Source organism: Delphinapterus leucas, chromosome 19 (assembly GCF_059928025.1).
Source record: "Delphinapterus leucas isolate spDelLeu-1000000601 "Yukka" chromosome 19, BTC_Dleu_Yukka2, whole genome shotgun sequence".
NCBI lineage: Eukaryota > Metazoa > Chordata > Mammalia > Artiodactyla > Monodontidae > Delphinapterus > Delphinapterus leucas.
Genome location: NC_143147.1, coordinates 55,876,966 through 55,897,770, shown reverse-complemented (window position 1 = coordinate 55,897,770; position 20,805 = coordinate 55,876,966). Strand labels below are relative to the sequence as shown.

At 39.4% G+C, this 20,805-nt stretch overlaps 1 protein-coding gene across 5 annotated transcripts in view; it reads right to left on the bottom strand.

Moving 5' to 3' along the window:
* The window catches only part of DDX42 (DEAD-box helicase 42), a 53,016-nt gene that overhangs the window by 1,852 nt on the left and 30,359 nt on the right, over window positions 1–20,805 (bottom strand). For 4 of the 5 annotated variants that reach the window (XM_022589136.3, XM_089901409.1, XM_022589137.3 and 1 more), the window contains 14 exons: window positions 19,674–19,735; window positions 18,313–18,349; window positions 17,333–17,482; window positions 11,135–11,239; window positions 9,591–9,710; window positions 8,420–8,596; window positions 7,747–7,875; window positions 6,730–6,829; window positions 6,090–6,137; window positions 5,481–5,578; window positions 4,261–4,537; window positions 3,087–3,313; window positions 1,403–1,513; window positions 243–344 (listed from right to left, as the gene is read on the bottom strand). In XM_022589136.3, the coding sequence (XP_022444844.1) occupies window positions 243–344; window positions 1,403–1,513; window positions 3,087–3,313; window positions 4,261–4,537; window positions 5,481–5,578; window positions 6,090–6,137; window positions 6,730–6,829; window positions 7,747–7,875; window positions 8,420–8,596; window positions 9,591–9,710; window positions 11,135–11,239; window positions 17,333–17,482; window positions 18,313–18,349; window positions 19,674–19,735 (1,743 nt within the window). Of the gene's footprint in view, window positions 1–242; window positions 345–1,402; window positions 1,514–3,086; window positions 3,314–4,260; window positions 4,538–5,480; window positions 5,579–6,089; window positions 6,138–6,729; window positions 6,830–7,746; window positions 7,876–8,419; window positions 8,597–9,590; window positions 9,711–11,134; window positions 11,240–17,332; window positions 17,483–18,312; window positions 18,350–19,673; window positions 19,736–20,805 lie in introns of those variants that run through there. The other variant, XM_089901411.1, reaches the window with a different exon arrangement.

The following is a 20,805-nucleotide window of genomic DNA, read 5'->3' as shown; positions in this document are numbered from 1 at the left end:
CCCTGAGCATGACTGAAGTAGATGACCAGCAAGAGGGGTTTCTCTAGCCGCTACACCTGAAGCTCTAGGTAAGCTGCAGTTACGGTGACATTCGAAACTGAAAACAGGAGAAGGCCCTACCTAAAGCCAGCAAACATCAAGTCTACGAGGCCAGCTACCATCTCAGGAAGACTAGGGCCCCTCATCACTGCCCAAGAGTTACCAGTGAAAGCTCTTAACTAAATGCTTAATTTCAGACTGACCTGGAAAGCTGCTTTCATTGCCGTCAGCCGATCTCCCATGGCTCCTGTGGAGGGCTTGTAGGCCTCATAATTGCTCATTACATTGTTGTTACTTCCTCGGTCCTAAAAAATAAACACACTCATGAGGATGGAAGAGTAAGTAGGAAAGCCCACTGCCACAGACTAGGCCTCAATATACTGAAAACTGAAGTGGGAGCTGAAATGGGAATGGGAAATTTTTAGAAAGTTATGCTATGTGAGAAAAGGCACGGTAATGAATCATTTAAAAATGCTTATGCCTTTCAACCCAATAATTCTATTTCTGGGAACTAACCCTAATAGTCAGAAATGAGGTCAGATTATGCCCAAAGCTGATCACTTGGTATTATTTACAGACACAAATATAAACATGTTTATGTAATTATATAAAAATTATGTTAAGGCTGAAAAGGCCACAAGGCAGTACAGCACATACATGACTGCTCAGGCTCCAGGTCCAGACCCTAAAGAGTGAAATCTCAGCTTCAGTACCCAGCACAGTGTAACCTTGGGTGCCTCAGTTTTATCCTCCGCACGTACTCTGAGTGGCTGTGGAGACTGAGCTAACGTGCGGCTGCCTGGGCTGGCCCTGGCACACGTCCAGTTCTATCTGCCTGACCCACATCATCATCACTGTAACATGGGGACAGATTTTTTATGTAACAGACACCACATTAACTATGATGATGCAGACATGGAGACTGGCAGCTTTCTTCCTTGGCTTAAGAAAGTGACAGGAAACAAAGTTAAGAAAGCCAGTCAGGGGGAGCTTCTGTTACTGTTTTGTGAGAAAAGCTAGCTCTCATATCTCTGGTTCGATTTCCCAGAATGTCGGAATCATTCCTGAGTTTAGTTACAAGCTGTAGCTGGAGTTTACAGTGACCCTCCGCTCTAGGCCAGTGCTGGAGGGCTGGTAGACAGACTGCTGGGCCCCACCTCCGGAGCTGGATTCACCAGGTCTAGGGTGGGACACGAGTTTGCATTTGCTACTGGTCCAGGGACCACAGTTTAAGAACCACTGCTAATCTAAACTGGTATCCTGAGCACGCCTAGTCAGTCAAGGACACACAGGTGCTTCTTCAATAGAAAGTCACACGTTAAGAGGCTCTCAGACAAGAATAATCCTAACACCGGGGACTCACCGTGTTCTCAGAGCCAAGGCCAGGCCGCTCCCTGTAGCCTAGGCCTCCTCCACCAATGTTCAGCTTTTTCCCTTTCCCTCCTTTGAAGCGGGATTTCCGAAACCAGGCATTCTGCATTGAACACAATTCAAGGTTAAGACATGGGAGGAAGAGGCGCCCAGAGGAACGGGACGAGATCAAAAAGGAAACTAAATGGGAAGAACTTTGTGTTTCATCTTTTGCGAATGTATCTATAGCAAAGGAGGAACTGTTCATAGGTACCACAGCTTAGCTTCTTTTTGGTAGCTTCATCCGTCATATTTGTCAGGAGCCTTATCTAAGGCTTCCTTTTACTGCTCCTTCCTTCCTTCAGGGGCTCCAGGAAGGGAAGTGATTAAGATACACCTCAAATGCAGAGCAGTTACTCTGGCCATTTCTAACTTCCTTGAGGGAAATGAATTTATTCTCTATTTCTCAGACAATCTATATATAACATCTCTGGGGGTGGTCAGAGCTTTATCTGACAATCACGTTACACTCAAAAAGTACCTGAGGGCTTCCCTGGTGGCGCAGTGGTTAAGAATCCACCTGCCAATGCAGGGGACACGGGTTCGAGCCCTAGGTCCAGGAAGATCCCACATGCTGCGGAGCAACTAAGTCCAAGTGCCACAACTACTGAGCCTGCGCCCTAGAGCCCGCGAGCCACAACTACTGAGGCCCACGCGCCTAGAGCCCATGCTCCACAACAGAGAAGCCACCGCAATGAGAAGCCCACGCACCGCAACGAGGAGTAGCCCCTGTTCACTGCAACTAGAGAAAGCTCGCACACAGCAACGAAGACCAAACGCAGCCAAAAATAAAATAAATTTATTAAAAAAAAAAAGTACTTGAAAGGTAGGGCAGGCTGGGCAAGGTGCTAATCAGGGAAGCTGATCAGTCTGAGATCAGAGAAAGCCTGAGGCACAATGAGATGTAGGAAAATGCCACAGACAAAATACATCTTGTATTTAATTCAGGATTGGCTCTCCGGGAAAGGAAAGGAAAGATTATTCTACTCTCCCCTGCAATGCAGGTCCTTTACTCCCAGGTCTGGAAGCACAGGCAGTACCACAGTACAACTGCATTATGGGTGAACAGTTCTGTAGGCTGGCCTATGAATCTGAAAAACACCTAAGTCTCTACTATCAGTCTCTACAAATCCATTTGTAATTTGGGGACTGTGTGTATTAAGACAACTCAAGGTTGAATTCAGTAGAATGCCTCACTCAGTTTTAAATGGGTAAGCAGTGTAGTCAAAGGTCTGAGATCTAGGTCTGAGAAGTAGTGAAATACATTTTTTTTTAAAGGCATCATACATTTTTAGCCCCCAAAGAAAAAACTGTTTGGGGAAAAGGGCAGTGAGGAGACTAGTAGCTTTCTTTGATATTAAATTTGCTCACAAGTGTGACATGGGGCAAGCAGAAAGAAATGTCACAGGGACAGATTTTAGCACAAAGGAATAGTTTCAACATAAATGCTGCTGAAAGGAGAGGATGAGAGGACAGACCAGATGAGTTTTAATGTCCTACAATACCAATCTATACTTCGTAAGTGCTGCCTGCCCAACTTTACTGTCATGTTTCTATGTTATCTGCCTCTGGCATACTGAAATTTTTTCGCTTAGTTTTACAACCTGGAGCAACCTGAAGTGTGTCTAGCCCCTCACCTGCATGGCCAGATCTAGGAGTTCCTTGGAAACATGCTGATTGGCTCCTTCCAAGTTCCGGACAAGGTCACCGGCAAAATTGCTGTCCTTGGGTGTCAGCAAGGTATAGGCCACGCCTTTCTCACCCGCTCGTCCTGTTCGGCCAATCCTATGCGTATGGGTATCAATATCTCGTGCCACATCATAGTTAATGACAGTCTTAATTGAAGGAATGTCCAGACCACGGGCTGAAATAAAAAACAAAATTCTTTTATTCTTTATCAGGAGCCAAAACACCAAGGTGTCCCCCAAATGCTAACCTAAGAACCCACATTCCTCTTATCTAAGTACATGATTTGGTGTGCTGAGATACAGGCATGTGAGCTGCCCTTCTAGAACAAATGCCACTATCGTAGATTCTATGATGCTGGGTCAACTTAGTGTGTAAGGGACATCTATCTTCTACTATCAATAACCTGCCGTGGCCTCACTCTTGAACCAGAAATATGTAAAAAAAAAAAAAGTAAAACCAACATCAAATGTGTCCTGAAGCTGAGAAGTGATCTCCTTTCTGCGAGAAAATACCAGTTTTTAAGGGTAGCTATTAAAATTCAGCAGAACAAACTCAAAAATCAAACTTCAAAACTTTTTCTGATCTTGAGTGAAGTATGCCAAACTAAATAATCAATGTAAGATATGTACTATATTCAGACACACAACAGGGGCATAGCCCACGATGTGACTGTAAACAATTTCTTCCCCAAGTGTCTTCCAACTGCAGGGATTCTTTTTTTCAGAGGAACATTAAATGAAAAGTGATGGGCTTCCCTGGTGGCGCAGTGGTTGAGGGTCCGCCTGCCGATGCAGGGGACGCGGGTTCGTGCCCCGGTCTGGGAGGATCCCACGTGCCGCAGAGCAGCTGGGCCCGTGAGCCATGGCCGCTGAGCCTGCGTGTCCAGAGCCTGTGCTCCGCGGCGGGAGGGGCCACAGCAGTGAGGGGCCCACGTACCGCAAAAAAAAAAAGTGGTACCCAGAGCTCCAGACTGTAATCACTGTGCTCTGAACTGCTGCACCACAGGATGTGGCCAGCCAGGCCAGCAGAGTGCCTTCAATCAGCCTCCTCAGATATTAAAGGTCTTCTATAGCAGGACAGAGCACCCTTATAGCATGGTTACTGGGGAAATTCATACCCTACCTGCAACATCTGTGGCCACGAGGACTGGGATGTCCTTTTTCTTAAAGTCTGAAATAACCTTGTTTCTTTCACTCTGATCCATGTCACCATGGAGCAGGCCAAGACTATGACCCTCCTGTTTAAGGTTATTGGCTAGCTCTTCAGCATTGGCTTTTTTAGTAACAAACAGGAGGACACTTCCTGAAGAGGTAAACTCCACTAGACGCCGGGTGAGCCAGTTCCATTTACTAGGCCCAGAATGCAGAATCTCCACAATCTGAGTCACATCTTCATTTGCCTGAAAAGAAATAAATGAAAAAGATAATTGCGACATTTGTGCCACAGGGCACGTGAATTAGGACCAGCCATCACATTTTCTACCCGCATCTGGAAGAACCTTGAATAATCCCTCTTCTCCTTGGGCCTTTCTTCAGCAAGTCAAGTGTAGCTCAAATTTTACATCCCTTAGCAAATTACAGTGCTCTCCACCTCCCCTAACGTGTACATATAATAATCTGTAAGCCCCAGTGCTTTGCTCAATACTTCTCTATACGCCTATTCAGATTATTCCTAATACAGTAAGCTTCTCTTCTGTCCTTCCCACTTACTGTTCCTAGTACAATTCATACATGCACATAGAAGGCACTCAGTGATGAAAAGCAGACAATGTCAAAAAGCTAACTGCACAGAACTTTAATAAATACACCAAGCAAACTAAGGAATTCTCAAAGCAGCCTTAATTGATTTTCAAATCACAATTCAGAGAAATTTTCCACATAGGACATATTTATAGGTAAGGAAAAAAAACCTTTAACTCATTTTCAACAGGCCTTTCAAATCTCCCCACTCCGCGCTGTGCAGGCCTACTCCCACAATCACTTATGATGTCAGTTCCATCCTAACTGACCAGTAGTCTTTCGGGCAAAACCTGCTTTTTCCCCCCCAAAATATTTTTTTTAAAAAAACCTTTTATTCTGGAAAAAACTTTAACATTCAAAAAGAGTAAAATGAGCAAAATCAACTCCCATGTATCCATCACCAAGCTTCAACAATTATTAACATTTTGCCAATCACGTTTCACCTATTCCCCCCAACCCTGGTGTTTTTAAAGCAAATTTGAAACATGTTGCCTCATCTGTAAATGCGTAACATTTTTTTCTCAATAGTGAGAAATTAATTCCATGTCACCATAGTAAGAGAAATAACCCACTGGGATCCTATCCAGCCCTGCTTAGGGTTACCTCTCCAATATCCCCCTGCACCACACGAATAGGATCAATCAGGATGTCTCTGGCCAGTTTCTCAATCTTTTTCCGAAAAGTTGCACTGAATAAGAGAGCTAAAAGGTAAAGTAAATTCTGTTAAAGAAACAATATGACTTCTTTTCTGAATACCCACTAAGCTTCCCACTGACACTGCTCAGTTTTTAAAAAAATAAACCCACCTGAACTTTAAATTTAGTTTAAAAATTCACTAAGGAAAAAAAAAAACTTGCCCTTATTCTAACTTTATGCATTTTCAGTTAAGACAGGGGTTGTCAGCATGGTTCAGAGAAAGGCTCTTGGCTTCAAATCAGCATATCTGCACTGTGTATTGCCTCTAGCCAGTGATAAAACTTTATGAATTGGGGCAAGTAATGAAATCCTCAGCCTTGGTTTCATCATCTATAAAAATGAGCAAGTTCTATCTAATGATCTCTAAGGTCCTGCCCCCAGCATTATCTTCCCCTTTATGGTTCCTCACTAGAACACACGTGATCATTTTTGCTGCCATAGCTGTGAGTGCTTATAAAATAAATAGGTGTTTATTCTGAGTACAAACATGGCTTAATGAAACTGCTTCATACGTACTCTGTCTGTCAGGACGGACATGACTTGCTATGGATCGCACCTGGTACTCTGGAAGAAGCAGAACAGTAAAATTAGTATCATACCTCTGTATGACAGTTTGGGATGCCTGGGAAAAGTCATTTTAGTAAAAATCTTCACATGAGACATTATAAGAATTAAGGAAATTCTGGAACTCCTAGACCTATCACTCAGTATGAAACTCAGAAACACTTACCCCAGCACCATTGGCTGGGCCCAGGGATTATCCAATCCATAAAGATAGCTATTTAGAATTCTCACACAGCTGGTTAAGTCAAGGAGGACAGGAAAGCAAAAGGCCTTGAATGATATGACATCCACCTACCTAAGAACACAGACCTTGACCTCCACAAAGGCATATGAATAAAAATAAAGCCTAGAGACGATATTCCCCTTATATTCACAGGTACTTTCAAATGTCCTCAACCCAGTTAAGCCCAATATACTTTTCCTGAAAAAACTCCTAAAAATAGTTAATGTCTTAGCAATATCTCTATGGTCTAATCCTATCCAGGAGTATTTTTAGCTTCTCTCGTGCAGAGAAAAAATTAAGTCTAGAAAGATATGGAAAAAACTAGTATCATGAGGACGGGGACAGAAGAAACTGGTATTCAAGGCATACCAAATCCCATGTCAAACATTCGATCTGCTTCATCAAATACAAGGTAAGAGACTCTTTGAAGGTTGGTAGCTTTCTTCTTCACATGATCAATAAGTCGACCCTATGAGATCCAGAAAATGAATAGTAAGCATAGTCATCCCAGTGTCTGCTGGACACTGGTTCCAGGATCACCCACACTCACCTCCCACGAGGATGCTCAAGTCCCTTAAACAAAATGAAGGAGTATTTGCACATACAACCTACACACACCCTCCTGTATCCTTTAAGCCATCTCTACTTATAATACCTAATGCAACGTAAATGCTACGTAAATAGTTGCCAGCACGCAGCAAATTCAAGTTTTGCTTTTTGGAATTTTTTTCCCCTGAATATTTTCAATCCTTGGTTGGTGAAACTAACAGGGAAACCTGCCGATGTGGAGGGCCGACTGTATAATTAAAGGCATTTACAAGAACTTTCTAGAGTTCCACTCCTGGCAAAAGTGCTAATACTCCAGTCTTAGACCGTAATAGACACTAGTCAGCCTCAGACTTTACGTACTACAGAGCCCAAAAGAACAGAAAATCTGAAAACTCAACAGGATTCTTCCTTTACATTAATTTTGATTTAAATTGTGGAAAGATGGTCAGAACTATTTTTTGTGAGGCATTCTGAAATTACCTAAGTTAAAGCCTTATTAATGGGTTTTAATGTTTAAACTACAATCTTCTAGGCAGTTCTGACCATACCCTGAACAACTTTCTGATTCTTGGTGCTCTCAGTAAGCATGGATCCCTTTTCTAGGAGAGCATAAGAAAAACTGTTTGCTATAGAGGGCAATTCACAGCAGAGAGAATCTTATTGGACTGCTATTTTAGGCTAGCAATCAAAATTAAACCAAAGCCACCAGCTGTCATTGCATCAGAGTATTCTTAACCCTGCTTTACCACATTTTAGGGGAAATGCCCTCCAACAACTAACCATTTTTTTTCATACCAAGAGAGGCTGATAAGCTATTTAAACCCAAGACATACTTACTGGTGTACAGACAACGATCTCTGCCCCTTCCTGAAGGGCCTTGGCCTGCTCCCACATGCTCCCTCCTCCATACACGGCCACTGATCGGAGATTATACGCTTTCCCAAACCGCTTGCATTCTGCGTGGATCTACAAAGTTGACATAATGACATATTAACAAACTGTGACAACAGATACCTCTGTCATAACCCAAAAGGGAGCTATGAAAAACACACAGAATGCGATATCAATAGAAAATCAAAAGCTAGAAAATGCTTTAAAAACACAATTTTACTTATAAAGTAAATGAACAGAGTACCATTATCATATCTTAACAGGCTATCTAAAATCTTGTTGTGATTATTCTTTTTCACTTCTCTTCCCGACCCTGTTACTGCCCTTCTACCAAACAGAATGAATTAACCCAGGAGGAAAACTTATAATACAGTTCCCATATTAATTTGGTTATACAGAAAATCTATAACACATAATATTTTCCAGAAGTTTCCTGGTAGCACAACAATGTGAATGTACTTAATGCCACTTAACGGTACATTTAAAAATGGCTATAATAGTAAATTTTGTGTATTTCACTACAATTTAAAAAAAAAGTTTCCTGGTAATTCTACCCATTTGACTGGCTAGTCCCTTACCAGTTAACATATGGAGGGGGGCTTCTACACAAAGCACATACCTGCTGACAAAGCTCCCTAGTAGGACACACAATCACTGCAATTGGTCCATCACCTGGTTCCAATTCTTTCTGGTCCATTATATGAATCAACATGGGCCAGATAAAGGCCGCAGTTTTCCCACTGCCTGTTTTGGCAATACCAATCATGTCTCTACCACTTAATGCCACAGGTACACCCTAGAGAAAAAGAAAAAAAAAAAAATCCACTCCAAACTTTCAATTTTAAAGATGTGCTGAAGGAAATTCTGTGGAAGGGTAAATGACTATTAATGACATTTATTTCCAATGGAACAAAAATGTCCTGGGCTATGCATACTGGCTATGGAATAACAAGAAATACCTGGAATTCCCATTAACTTCTTGACCTGTAGGAAATATTATCATTGCTAAAATTTTAAAAAATTTGTCCCCCTTGTGAAGGTAGAGACTGTCTCATCCACATACTGAACTGCATAGAAATGAATAAAATCCATATATAAATGAGAAACAGAAGCTATTCCTTTCAGTTAAGAGAATTTTCAGGCCATGGACAAAGGAATCCTCATAATCGACAGCGCTAAACTTCTCTATGCACAAATTTTATTTTGTTCGGTCTAGGCCTAATGAACTATTTTCTTCAGATCATATTTTCAAGACATTTATCAGACACAAAAGAACATTTCCCAGCCCCTCAGCAACTTTTTAAAAAAATAGGTTAAGTAGATTTATTAATATAGGATGCTTGTGAAAGACACAAGTGGGCAGGCAAGAGGGCTCTGCCCCAAGAACTAAGCAGACTACATTTTTATAATCAAAGGAAAAGTGCGGAGGGGGAGAAGACCACCTCATGTCCTAGGTCGCAGGCAAGTTCCTAGGACAGGCTGCCAAGTGAGGGTCCTTCCTTGGCTTTGCACAGGAAAGAATTCAAGAGCCAGCCATAGTAAAGTGAAAGCAGTTTATTTAGAAAGACACACATTCCATAGACAGAATGCAGTCCACCTGAGAAGGTGAGAACAGCCAGCAACTTCTTAAGAGTGGTAAAAAATTCACTTTTGCTCTTTAATTTTTAAACGTTTCAAAAATTCTATCCATGTCAATACAGTTCTAAACTTTCATTGCTTTGACTTGTTAAAAAAAAAAAAAAGTCACAATGTCATTCTAGTTCATTTTTCTTTCAATATGTTTTACTTACCTGGCACTGTATTGGAGTGGGCTGTGTGTACTCAGATTTCCGAATCTGGTGCATAAGTTGCTCATCAAACCCAAAATGAGCAAAACTACTTCCTGGTCTAGGAGGTGCAGCACCAGAAACCTAGAGATAAAGACAACTTGCAGGAATGACTGTACTTCAAAACAAACAGCATTAGAAGTTCAAGAATATTTGCCTGTATCTACCTAGCATTTAGATGGGAGTATGAAGAAGTGAAAATATAAGTCTGTAGCTAATAGCCTACACTGTTTGAAAAGGTAAAATTCAAATCATAACAGGTCTAAAACCTCATATAAAAAAACTCCAAGATAAATGTTCCTGAGATAATAGTCATATCATTTTAAATGATTAAGGGCCTAGAAATCTCTTAAATCAAAATCAATTTTCTCATAAGAAATAAAAAGATGTTCAGTAAATTGGAAAAAGCCATTAATATACTTCTTCCATTTGCATAACTATTAACCAGGTGTTAGAAAAAATAAAATTTACTCTTGAAATAAAGAGTGCAAATGAGCTCCAAATTCAGACACGTCTATACCCACTAGTTACAAAGATACTGTCTACTGTCTCCAATTTCAGTGATGCCTGAAGAGCTAACATCCTGCTTAGTGATGATCCAGACACTGCCAAACGTTGTTTGAACTGCACCCAGGTGAAGAACTGGGCTCCACCTCCATCAAGGTTTCTCAGGTGATGCTGATATTTCCAACCAGGATTTCACTTAAAAGTTTTTTTGAAGGGGTACTTCTTGGAAAACAGACAAGTACATACGTATACACACACACACACACACCCTCCCACCCACCTACCCTCAGAAAACACAAGTTCAAACATCATGTAGCAACTGGTAAGGCCAGAAAGTTGTTCACACAAGAGCATACATCACTGTATTATCTGTGTGTTTCACTTAACATCTAGCAGCACCCTAAACAATGTGGTCAGTGTGCAACCCAAAGCTTTTTAGTGGACAATTTAAACTATTATTCTGATATTAGTACATGCATATTTTTTAAAGTTGTTAATTTCTTCTTCTAATTAAAAATGCGTGCTGTATATAGTTTGAGAAGCAAGTGTATCTTAATTTCGAAATAGTCTAAAACTTCCAATATTGTCCACATCTATTAATCTTGTCTCCTCTTCCTGAAGATGGGAACCCCTTGCCTTCATCTCTAGCCCACCCAACGCAGTTCTTAGCATACTGTTCTCACTGCAGAAATACTTGCTGATTAGTTTTAAGGTCACATGACCTATTGTTCCAACACAACACACAAAGTTGACTGAACACATACATATAGTATTCATGTGTATCACATGAAAGAATGAATAATCCTATCCTAAAACAGCTATAAGACTAAAACAACAAAATCAAGACACAAGAGCCCAAGGGATCTAATTATTACTTTATCAAAGGTAGTTCAGGGACTATCAGAAAAGAAATTCAAGATTATTTCAGTTTGGATAAGCAGTAATACTAACCCTGCACTAATTAACATTAATATGAATATTTGCCTTAATGGCTGACTTACCCGAAGATTGAGCTTATGCCGGAGATCTATTAGCTGCTGTGGGGTGAGGTTGGTTATCTCTTCATGTTCATTGTAAAAATTTTTTTCAAATGGTGGATAGTCAATCTGCAGGTCCAATTATTCAAAGTTAGTCTAGAATTCAAGAGTCAATCCTGTAAGTTTGATTTTAATGCAAAATAACCTTTCACAAATATTATACAAGTAAAGCCATAACCAGCTAGAGAGAACAAAGGAATTCATTTATTCATGACACAAATCCCGAAAGTACAGCCAGTACTTTTTCTTGTTCCTGTTTTCAATAAACACCAACCTATTTCCTAAAGAGACTCTTTAGGACACCTCAGGTTTGAACAGCCTTGATGCAAGCTAGGGAATCTCTAATACCAAAAAGGACTCAGATATTCCATCATATAACATTTAAATATGTTTTGCAGTAAGCTGTTCACCTAGATCTCGGCATTTAAAAACATTTCTAATATTTCCTTTGGGGAGAGCTCTACCTTTAGAGGGAGTTCCATTCTTTTTAAAAACATGGAACTGTTTACATAACTTTTAAGAAATGTATGGCCAAGCATTTCCAGTTCCAAAGAGGGAAGAAGTCATTTCTGCTAATCTTTCATAGCTTACTGTACTAAGAATACAAAACACTAGCATATTACCACATGTGAATCTGGCTAAATGATTCTCTTTCTGACATGATATGTCTACAATAAACTTATTCTTTAAGGAGAACTTAAGCCTTTCATAGGTGGTCAAAAATTTCATAACTCGAGATACAGCCTAAAATTAATTATCTTTCTATGGTACTATCAACAAAAAGAAAGAATTTAGTTTTATTATTAACAGGACCTTTGGTTATGCTCCCCACAATGCTGCACTAAGCCCTTTTCTTCGGTTCTCTTCTCTTACCAGAACAGAAGGTCCATGAGGGCAAGAATTTTTGTCTTTGTTGACAAAAATTTACAGATATGTAAATTTTTTACACACACACATTTTTTTTTTTAACCCAGAAGAGAGGAAAAAAAAAAGAAGAATGTGAAGAAAGGGGTATCCTTTCTTCATATCTGGTCTCTCCTGGCAGACTTCTCATCATATTAAGACAACTGTGGGATACCCCAGGCAGGATAATGAAGTTTGACCACTTTGTCAAATATCTCAAATGTTTTATTAAATGAATATTTCAAATATTTGAGCTTTTCCTTATTAGCTTTTCACTCTTTATCATGCATGCATCCTCCTAGATCAGTTTCAGATATTTAACTTGCCACATGTAAAAATGCCAACTCCTTATGTGGTAATAGCTGTGCCAAAGGAAACATTTAAAAAGCTGAATATAACCCATACTCCAGTCTAGACCAGTAGTTCTCAAACTTTTTAGTCTCATGTACCCTTTACACTTAACAGAAACACAATGAGCTTTTGTTTATGTAGGTTAAATCTACTGATATTTACTGTATTAAACTTAAAACAAATTTTAAAATTCATGTTAAAGTAACAACAAACCCGGGAACCTACCTCAACATAATAAAGGCCATATATGACAAACCCACAGCCAACATTGTTCTCAATGGTGAAAAACGGAAACCATTTCCTCTAAGATCAGGAACAAGACAAGGTTGCCCACACTCACCACTATTATTCAACATAGTTTTGGGAGTTTTAGCCACAGCAATCAGAGAAGAAAAAGAAATAAAAGGAATCCAAATTGAAAAAGAAGAAGTAAAACTGCCACTGTTTGCAGATGACATGATACTATACATAGAGAATCCTAAAGATGCCACCAGATAACTACTAGAGCTAATCAATGAATTTGGTTGAGTAGCAGGATACAAAATTTAATGCACAAAAATCTCTTGCAGTCCTATACACTAACGATGAAAAATCTGAAAGAGAAATTAAGGAAACACTCCCATTTACCTTTGCAACAAAAAGAATAAAATACCTAGGAATAAACCTACCTAGGAAGACAAAAGACCTGTATGCAGAAAGCTAAGACACTGATGAAAGAAATTAATGATGACACAAACAGATGGAGAGATATACTATGTTCCTGGATTGGAAGAATCAACATTGTGAAAATGACTATACTACCCAAAGCAATCTACAGATTCAATGCAATCCCTATCAAACTACCAATGGCATTTTTCACAGAATTAGAACAAAAAAGTGCACTATTTGTATGGGAACACAAAAGACCCCGAGTAGCCAAAACAATCTTGAGAAAGAAAAACAGAGCTGGAGGAATCAGGCTGACTTCACACTACACTACAAACCTACAGTAATCAAGACAGTATGGTACTGGCACAAAAACAGAAATATAGATCAATGGTACAGGATAGAAAGCCCAGAGATAAACCCATGCACATATGGTCACCTTATCTTTGATAAAGGAGGCAAGAGGATACAATGGAGAAAAGACAGCCTCTTCAATAAGTGGTGCAGGGAAAACTGGACAGCTACACGTAAAAGAATGAAATTAGAACACTTCTTAACACCATACACAAAAATAAACTCAAAATGGATTAAAGACTTAAATGTAAGGGCAGACACTATAAAACTCTTAGAGGAAAACACAGGGAGAACACTCTATGACATAAATCACAGTAAGATCCTTTTTTTGACCCACCTCCTAGAGAAAGGGAAATAAAAACAAAAACAAATGGGACCTAAAGAAACTTAAAAGCTTTTGCACAGCAAAGGAAACCATAAAAAAGATGAAAAGGGACTTCCCTGGTGGCACAGTGGTTAAGAATCTGCCTGCCAATGCAGAGGATACGGGTTCGAGCCCTGGTCCAGGAAGATTCCCACATGCCGCGGAGTAACTAAGCCCGTGCACTGCAAATGAGCCTGCGCTCTAGAGCCCGCAAGCCACAACTACTGAAGCCCGCGTGCCTAGAGCCCATGTTCCGCAACAAGAGAAGCCACAATGAGAAGCCGCACACAGCAAAGAAGAGTAGCCCCCACTGGCCACAACTAGAGAAAGCCCGTGCACAGCAATGAAGACCCAACACAGCCAAAAATAATAAATAAATAAATAAATTTATTTTAAAAAGAAGAAAAGACAACCCGCAGAATGGGAGAAAATATTTGCAAATGAAGCAACGGACAAAGGATTAATCTCCAAAATTTACAAGCAGCTCAATATCAAAAAAACAAACAACCCAATCCAAAAATGGGCAGAAGACCTAAATAGACATCTCTCCAAAGAAGATATACAGATTGCCAACAAACACATGAAAAGATGCTCAGCATCACTAATCATTAGAGAAATGCAAATCAAAACTACAATGAGGTATATCTCCTCACACCAGTCAGAATGGCCACCATGAAAAAATCTACAAACAATAAATGCTGGAGAGGGTGTGGAAAAAAGGGAACCCTCTTGCACTGTTGGGAATGTAAATTGATGCAGCCACTATGGAGAACAGTATGGAGGTTCCTTACAAAACTAAATATAGAACTACCATATGACCCAGCAATCCCACTACTGGGCATATACCCTGAGATAACCATAATTCAAAAAGAGTCATGTACCACAATGTTCACTGCAGCTCTATTTACAATAGCCAGGACATGGAAGCAACCTAAGTGTCCATCAACAGATGAATGGATAAAGAAGATGTGGCATATATATACAATGGAGTATTACTCAGCCATAAAAAGGAACGAAACTGAGTTATTTGTAGTGAGGTGGACGGACCTAGGGTCTGTCATACAGAGTGAAGTAAGTCAGAAAGAGAAAAACAAATACCATAATGCTAACACATATATATGGAATCTAAAAAAAGAAATGGTTCTAATGAACCTAGGGGCAGGACAGGAATAAAGACAAAGACACAGACACAGAGAATGGACCTGAAGACAAGGGGAGGGGGAAGGGTAAGCTGGAATGAAGTGAGAGAGTAGCACTGACATATATATACTACCAAATGTAAAATAGATAGCTAGTGGGAAGCAGCCACATAGCACAGGGAGATCAGCTCGGTGCTCTGCGACCAACTAGAGGGGTGGGATAAGGAGGGTGGGAGGGAGATGCAAGAGGGAGGGGGATATGGGGATATATGTATGCATATAGCTGATTCACTTTGTTATACAGCAGAAACTAACACAACACTGTAAAGCAATTATACTCCAATTAAGATGTTAAAAAAAACCCACAACAAACCCATCACACTTTAACATAAATGCTTTAATAAAAGTAACTTTTTTTTTTATAACATTCCTTTACATTTTTGCAAATCATTCTAATGTCTGACTAAGAAACTATTTCCTACTGCAAACTGTTGCAATGTTGTTTTGATTAAAGCCAAGGAAATCTGTCCTCACAAAGATATGTAGTTGGAAAAGGGACAGGAGTATTTATTAATAATCTTTTCAGATGCTTGTGGACTTTAACTCTTCTTCAATACTACACTAAACCTTGACAAATTGACATTTCTTAAAGATTATTTTCATTGTGTAATCTGAAACTGTTATCAACTAACTTTTACATTCTGTTACATTACAATTCATCGGTCTATCATGCACTTTGAATGGAGCCTTTACTCACGCATGATTTTGTAACATTGTGTATTGGCCATTTGAAAACAATGGTTCACTGAAATGGTCTGCAGATCATCCAAAACATTTCATTATATAATTTAAAAACTACATATATCATGGTTGATTATCAACAGACTTTAAGTATTAGAAAGCTATCAAGCTCACCATGGTGAATATGTTTCCCAAATTCTAATTTTTGCTTGAAAGCTTGATTTTCTATCATTGGCAATAGACACTTTTGTTTTCCTTGAAGTGTCATTCATTTTCTCAAGTGAAAATGGTGTTCCATGAAAAAAAAGCATCTAGCTTAGCTCACAACTCGAACACCTAAGTGCCTTTCCTTGAGACAACTGTCATATTTTGGCATGCAATAGAAATGATTTGCCCTTCCCATTTTGTCACAGGATAAAAAGACATGTTAACATAAAGGTCAAGACTTAATAAATATTTTTTACTGTTTCATCAAGGATACTGTTAAGTGAAACTGGTTTGTATTTGTTTTGGGTTTTTTGGGGGAAGCGGTGTGTGACTGTGATGATCCGGCAGGGAGAAGCAACTGGTGCTACTGTCCTGATTCATGTTAATGCATCAGCATTGCTTTTAGTCACTGGTGCAAATGCTGACACAGTGAAAAAGGTAAATGATCTCAGCATTACTATGAAAATTCTTTTGACTTTGTAGACTCCGTGAAAAGATCCTTCTAGGACTCCTTGGACCACACTTTGAGAACCACTGCTCCAGATCTAGAATCACTGTATGCAAGGTCTAGTCTGATATTTAACCTGGATGAAATACTGATTTCCCCCCACCACAAGTGAGTACACTGATATCCTCATTTCCTTTTCCTGATTTAAGGGCCATGTAATTCCTGGTTCCACTGTGAAGGAACAACCCCTCATCTGCTCCAGATCTAGGAAAAATACTAAAGATTTACAGCAATTGAAAAGCAAATGCAGGGGCTTCCCTGGTGGCACAGTGGTTGAGAATCCACCTGCCAATGCAGGGGACACACATTCGAGCCCTGGTCCGGGAAGATCCCACATGCTGCAGAGTAACTAAGCCCGTGCGCCACAACTACTGAGCCTATGCCCTAGAGCTCGTGAGCCATAACTACTGAGCCCGTGTGCCACAACCACTGAAGCCCACATGCCTAGAGCCCATGCTCTGCAACAAGAGAAGCTACAGCAATGGGAAGCCCATGCACCACAACGAAGAGTAGCCCCTGCTCTCCACAACTAGAGAAAGCCCGCAAACAGCAACAAAGACCCAACACAGCCAAAAATAAATTTATTTAAAAAATAAATAATAAATTTTAAAAAATAATTCATTAATTTTTAAAAAAGCAAATGCAGGCCCACGGACCCACTGTGAGATGAAGATGGTAAGTGATGGTGCAGAAAACAAGTGCAATTGCTTGAAAAAAACTGAATGTGAGCAAGTGACTCAGCTGTACCTTCAACAGTATAGGCTACAAAGTCTCAACCACTCAGTCACCTTCTGACTCAACCATTTGGTAAAGATGACAAGAGTCCAAAGAAATAGTCTCATGACATAATAAGGAGTACGAATCAGGATATTGGGAAAACCTAAATACTAAAGCTAAAGAAAACTGTATCAGCTTGAAAGAAGAGTCAAATTCAGCAAGAAACACCATACCTCTGAATGATCAATGGGAGGAAGAGGATCAATGATTTTTTTGGAAGGTGCAATTGGATTTCCATCACTATCATATTCCAAATTATCCTCCTCTTCCTCCTGAACCACGCCAGCAGTTGGATTCTCTGCCATGTACCGAAAATAAGCTTCCTGCAGGAAAGCACAAGAACATAATCATACCCAAGTATAAATGAGAACATTTCTGCTCCTGTAATTAGTGCATACAGTGTACAGATAACTGCACAGTTTAAATACCTACCAAGACTCTTACTAGCAATGATTCCATTAACAATAGCAGTATTCAGAGGGACAATCAGAGGAAATGAATGAGACGGTTACTACCATAAAATGATTTAGCTTGCTTAAAAGAAGACATATATCTGTCTGTTCCACAGCCTTCCTCGGGTGGGGTGCCCAGAGCTGTGGAACACATGCTGTGGCTTTACCAATCCAAGTTGGGAAGGTGACACTGATTAGAAGGGTCACAAACCTGGGAAAGGCTCACTCTGGTTCCCTTCTCACCATCCCACAACTGAATGGGGAAAAAAAAATACTAACGAATAAAAACCCTAAAGGACAGTCATTTAATTAATGTTCCATCTTGAAACACAAGAATCACAAACAGAACTCTTAGAAACAGGTAGAGGTTAGATGTTGCTAGAGTCCATCCGTAGATCCCACTCTACTCTACTCCTTGATTTATCAGAAGAAACATTAATTTTGGATTAAAAAAATCAAGCTGAATAAAGCTCATATTTGCTTTTGATATCATAGTTGATCAAAAGTTCCATCTTCAACATGGGGGAAAGTCACATGAATCTTTATATTACCAACTGGTCACACACGCAGAAAAGCAGCAAGTCAAATGACATTCCCTGCTGAACGTCAGGAATGGCCATTTCAGTGAAGGCAAGCTCTAGCTTGTCCCCAGTACAGACTTTGTGGGGTAAAAGTAAAAGAAATACTGCATAGGAACTCACTTGGTCATCTTCCTCTTCAATGTCATCTCGAATACCCCTGGAAAAACAAGCGGAGAAACAAACTTCCCTGCAAATGTTCCACATACCCAGCTCCATACTTATAGCACATTAGTGTTGAATTCCATACAGCACAGGAACTCTCAACACTAACAATAACAAAGCAGCAATAAGCACACTGTAAACTACCCATCCATCATACACGTCTGGTTTCACTCTATAAGCCACAGTTTGCATTTCTTTTGAATGGGATGATATGGTACCCCTAGAAACATCAAATACTAACAAGAACATAGGGAGTAAAAACTTTTGAAGAGAGATACCCAAGGACCCCAGCCTTGTCAACCCCATACAACAAACACAATACAGTGTTTAATATAAAGCATTTTATATTAAAAAAAAACAAACCTGCATTTGGTACATGCTAAAAAGACTGTCACAACTTTCTTAATGTGCCCCAGAGTTTCTAGCCCTGGAGTAACTGCATTCAGCCAAAATCCTTGGGGACAGAGAGAAAAACTACATCAACTCTTTTTAAAATCTGGGACTAAAACTCCCAAACAGTTCACATGGAGAAGCGGACCATCGCCACTTGCATCTCTCAGGAGCTGTGGACAGTATGGTTGCTTAGTTCCCATAAGCATCTCTTTTTAATCAGACTTTCTGCCTAACCTAGAGCACTTGCTATCCCTAAGGCCAGCAGCACCGCCAGTGAAGGGCAGCTGGAAGAGGATGCAGCACACAGTAAACGTCAAAGAGAGGGCTGAACCTCCATATGGCACAGGAACCTTGGGAAGGGCCTGAGCACTGACTGCCAAGTAGAGGTAAAAGTCCAACCATGCCTCCCTGTACTTGGTAAAAAAGCCTTAAGAAGAGTATATTCAGCAAGGGGACGAGGAGAATTCTCTTTCCTAGAAAATAAAGTATTTCAAGTTCTGACTAGTGGCTAAAGCATGTTACCCCTTAAATAAATTAGGTTTTATTATTTATTTAAAATATACATAGTTTTTTGTATACAATCACCATTACTTCTTAAAATCAATCACACAGGCATAAGTCTATTTTTTTTTATAAGTCTATTTTATATCAGTTATGGGACAAGACTGAAAAATGAACCCAAACTTTAGTAATGATGCTCTCTCGATTCTCTCTGTAACTCATTCTTGTGTTTACTAAAAACTATTTATAGTTGAATACCAAAAAGAATGCTTTTTAATTACTATAAGAAATATTATTCAAGATACAGAAATAACTTTAAGTCATTTGTGTATTTTAATTTTTCTCTATAAACTTTGGGGGTATAGGCTTTGCAATACTGTAGCAATTTTTATGTAACTTTTCTGAGGGAGAAGAAAACAACTTACTTTACGTTTTTTCTTTCCTTGTCCTTTTCTTCAAGCCTCTTCATGTCTCTAGCTGCTTGATCCTAATGAAACAAAAGGCCGCAAGGAATCACCAACTAAAAACACTGAAAGGGAAATTTCTTTATAAAGAATTTTTAGATTCAAACAAGCACCACCACAGTTTTAGCTATGCATTTTAACAATTGCATTTCGATGCAATCAAATTGTTTGACAATTATTTTTTAAAGAGAAATACCCACATGTTCTAAAAACTTGACTGTACATGGATTGCTTAATTTTTATCTCCAAATATACCATGCATGGAAAAATCAGCAAAAATTCTTGACTGATCCTTTTAAGAGTTAATGATATAATTACCAATGGGGCTAGTAAAAAGTGCAGATTTCTAGATCTGGCTCTGGGAAGGTGGTTCTCAGCCTGGGGTAATTTTGTCCCCCATGGACATCTGGCCATGTCAGGAGACACTTCTGGTTGTCATAACTTGGGGTGGGGGATTGTTACTAACATCTAGTGAGGAAAGGCCATAGATAACTGCTAAATATCCTACAATGCACAGGACAGTCCACAAAACATAGAATTATCCAGCCCTAAATGTCAATAATCCTGAGGTTGAAAAACTTTAATCTAAATAAACCTACTACATCAGAACCCTTTGGGTTAGACTTAAATGCATGTAGTTTTTCCATTTGCCATAGGCAATTCTTATACACAGCAAATTGATAATTATTGATCTAAATTAATTCTTTGTTTTATACATGTGAAAATCAAGGTCAGAAGAATTAAGTAATTTTCCCCAAGGTTAAAACACATTCTGCATAACTGTTTCTTGTTACAAAGTAACGCGAGTTTTTCTGGCTCCTTTGATGTAAAAAAATGCCACTATATATAACCTGGCATAGTCAGATGTTCTATCTAATCAGAAGTTCCTGATAAAGAAGAATTATTTTAAAAAGAAATATTACACATAAACACTATTTTTCAAAGGACTGAGCTACACATAAGATATAGTAAAGCCTACGGGTGAAGATGACTATGCAATGTAACATAAGAAAAGGGCCACAAACACTTACAGAACATATTTTTTAGCCTACATAAATCTTTTTTGAAACACTAGCTAAAAATCAATCTTCAT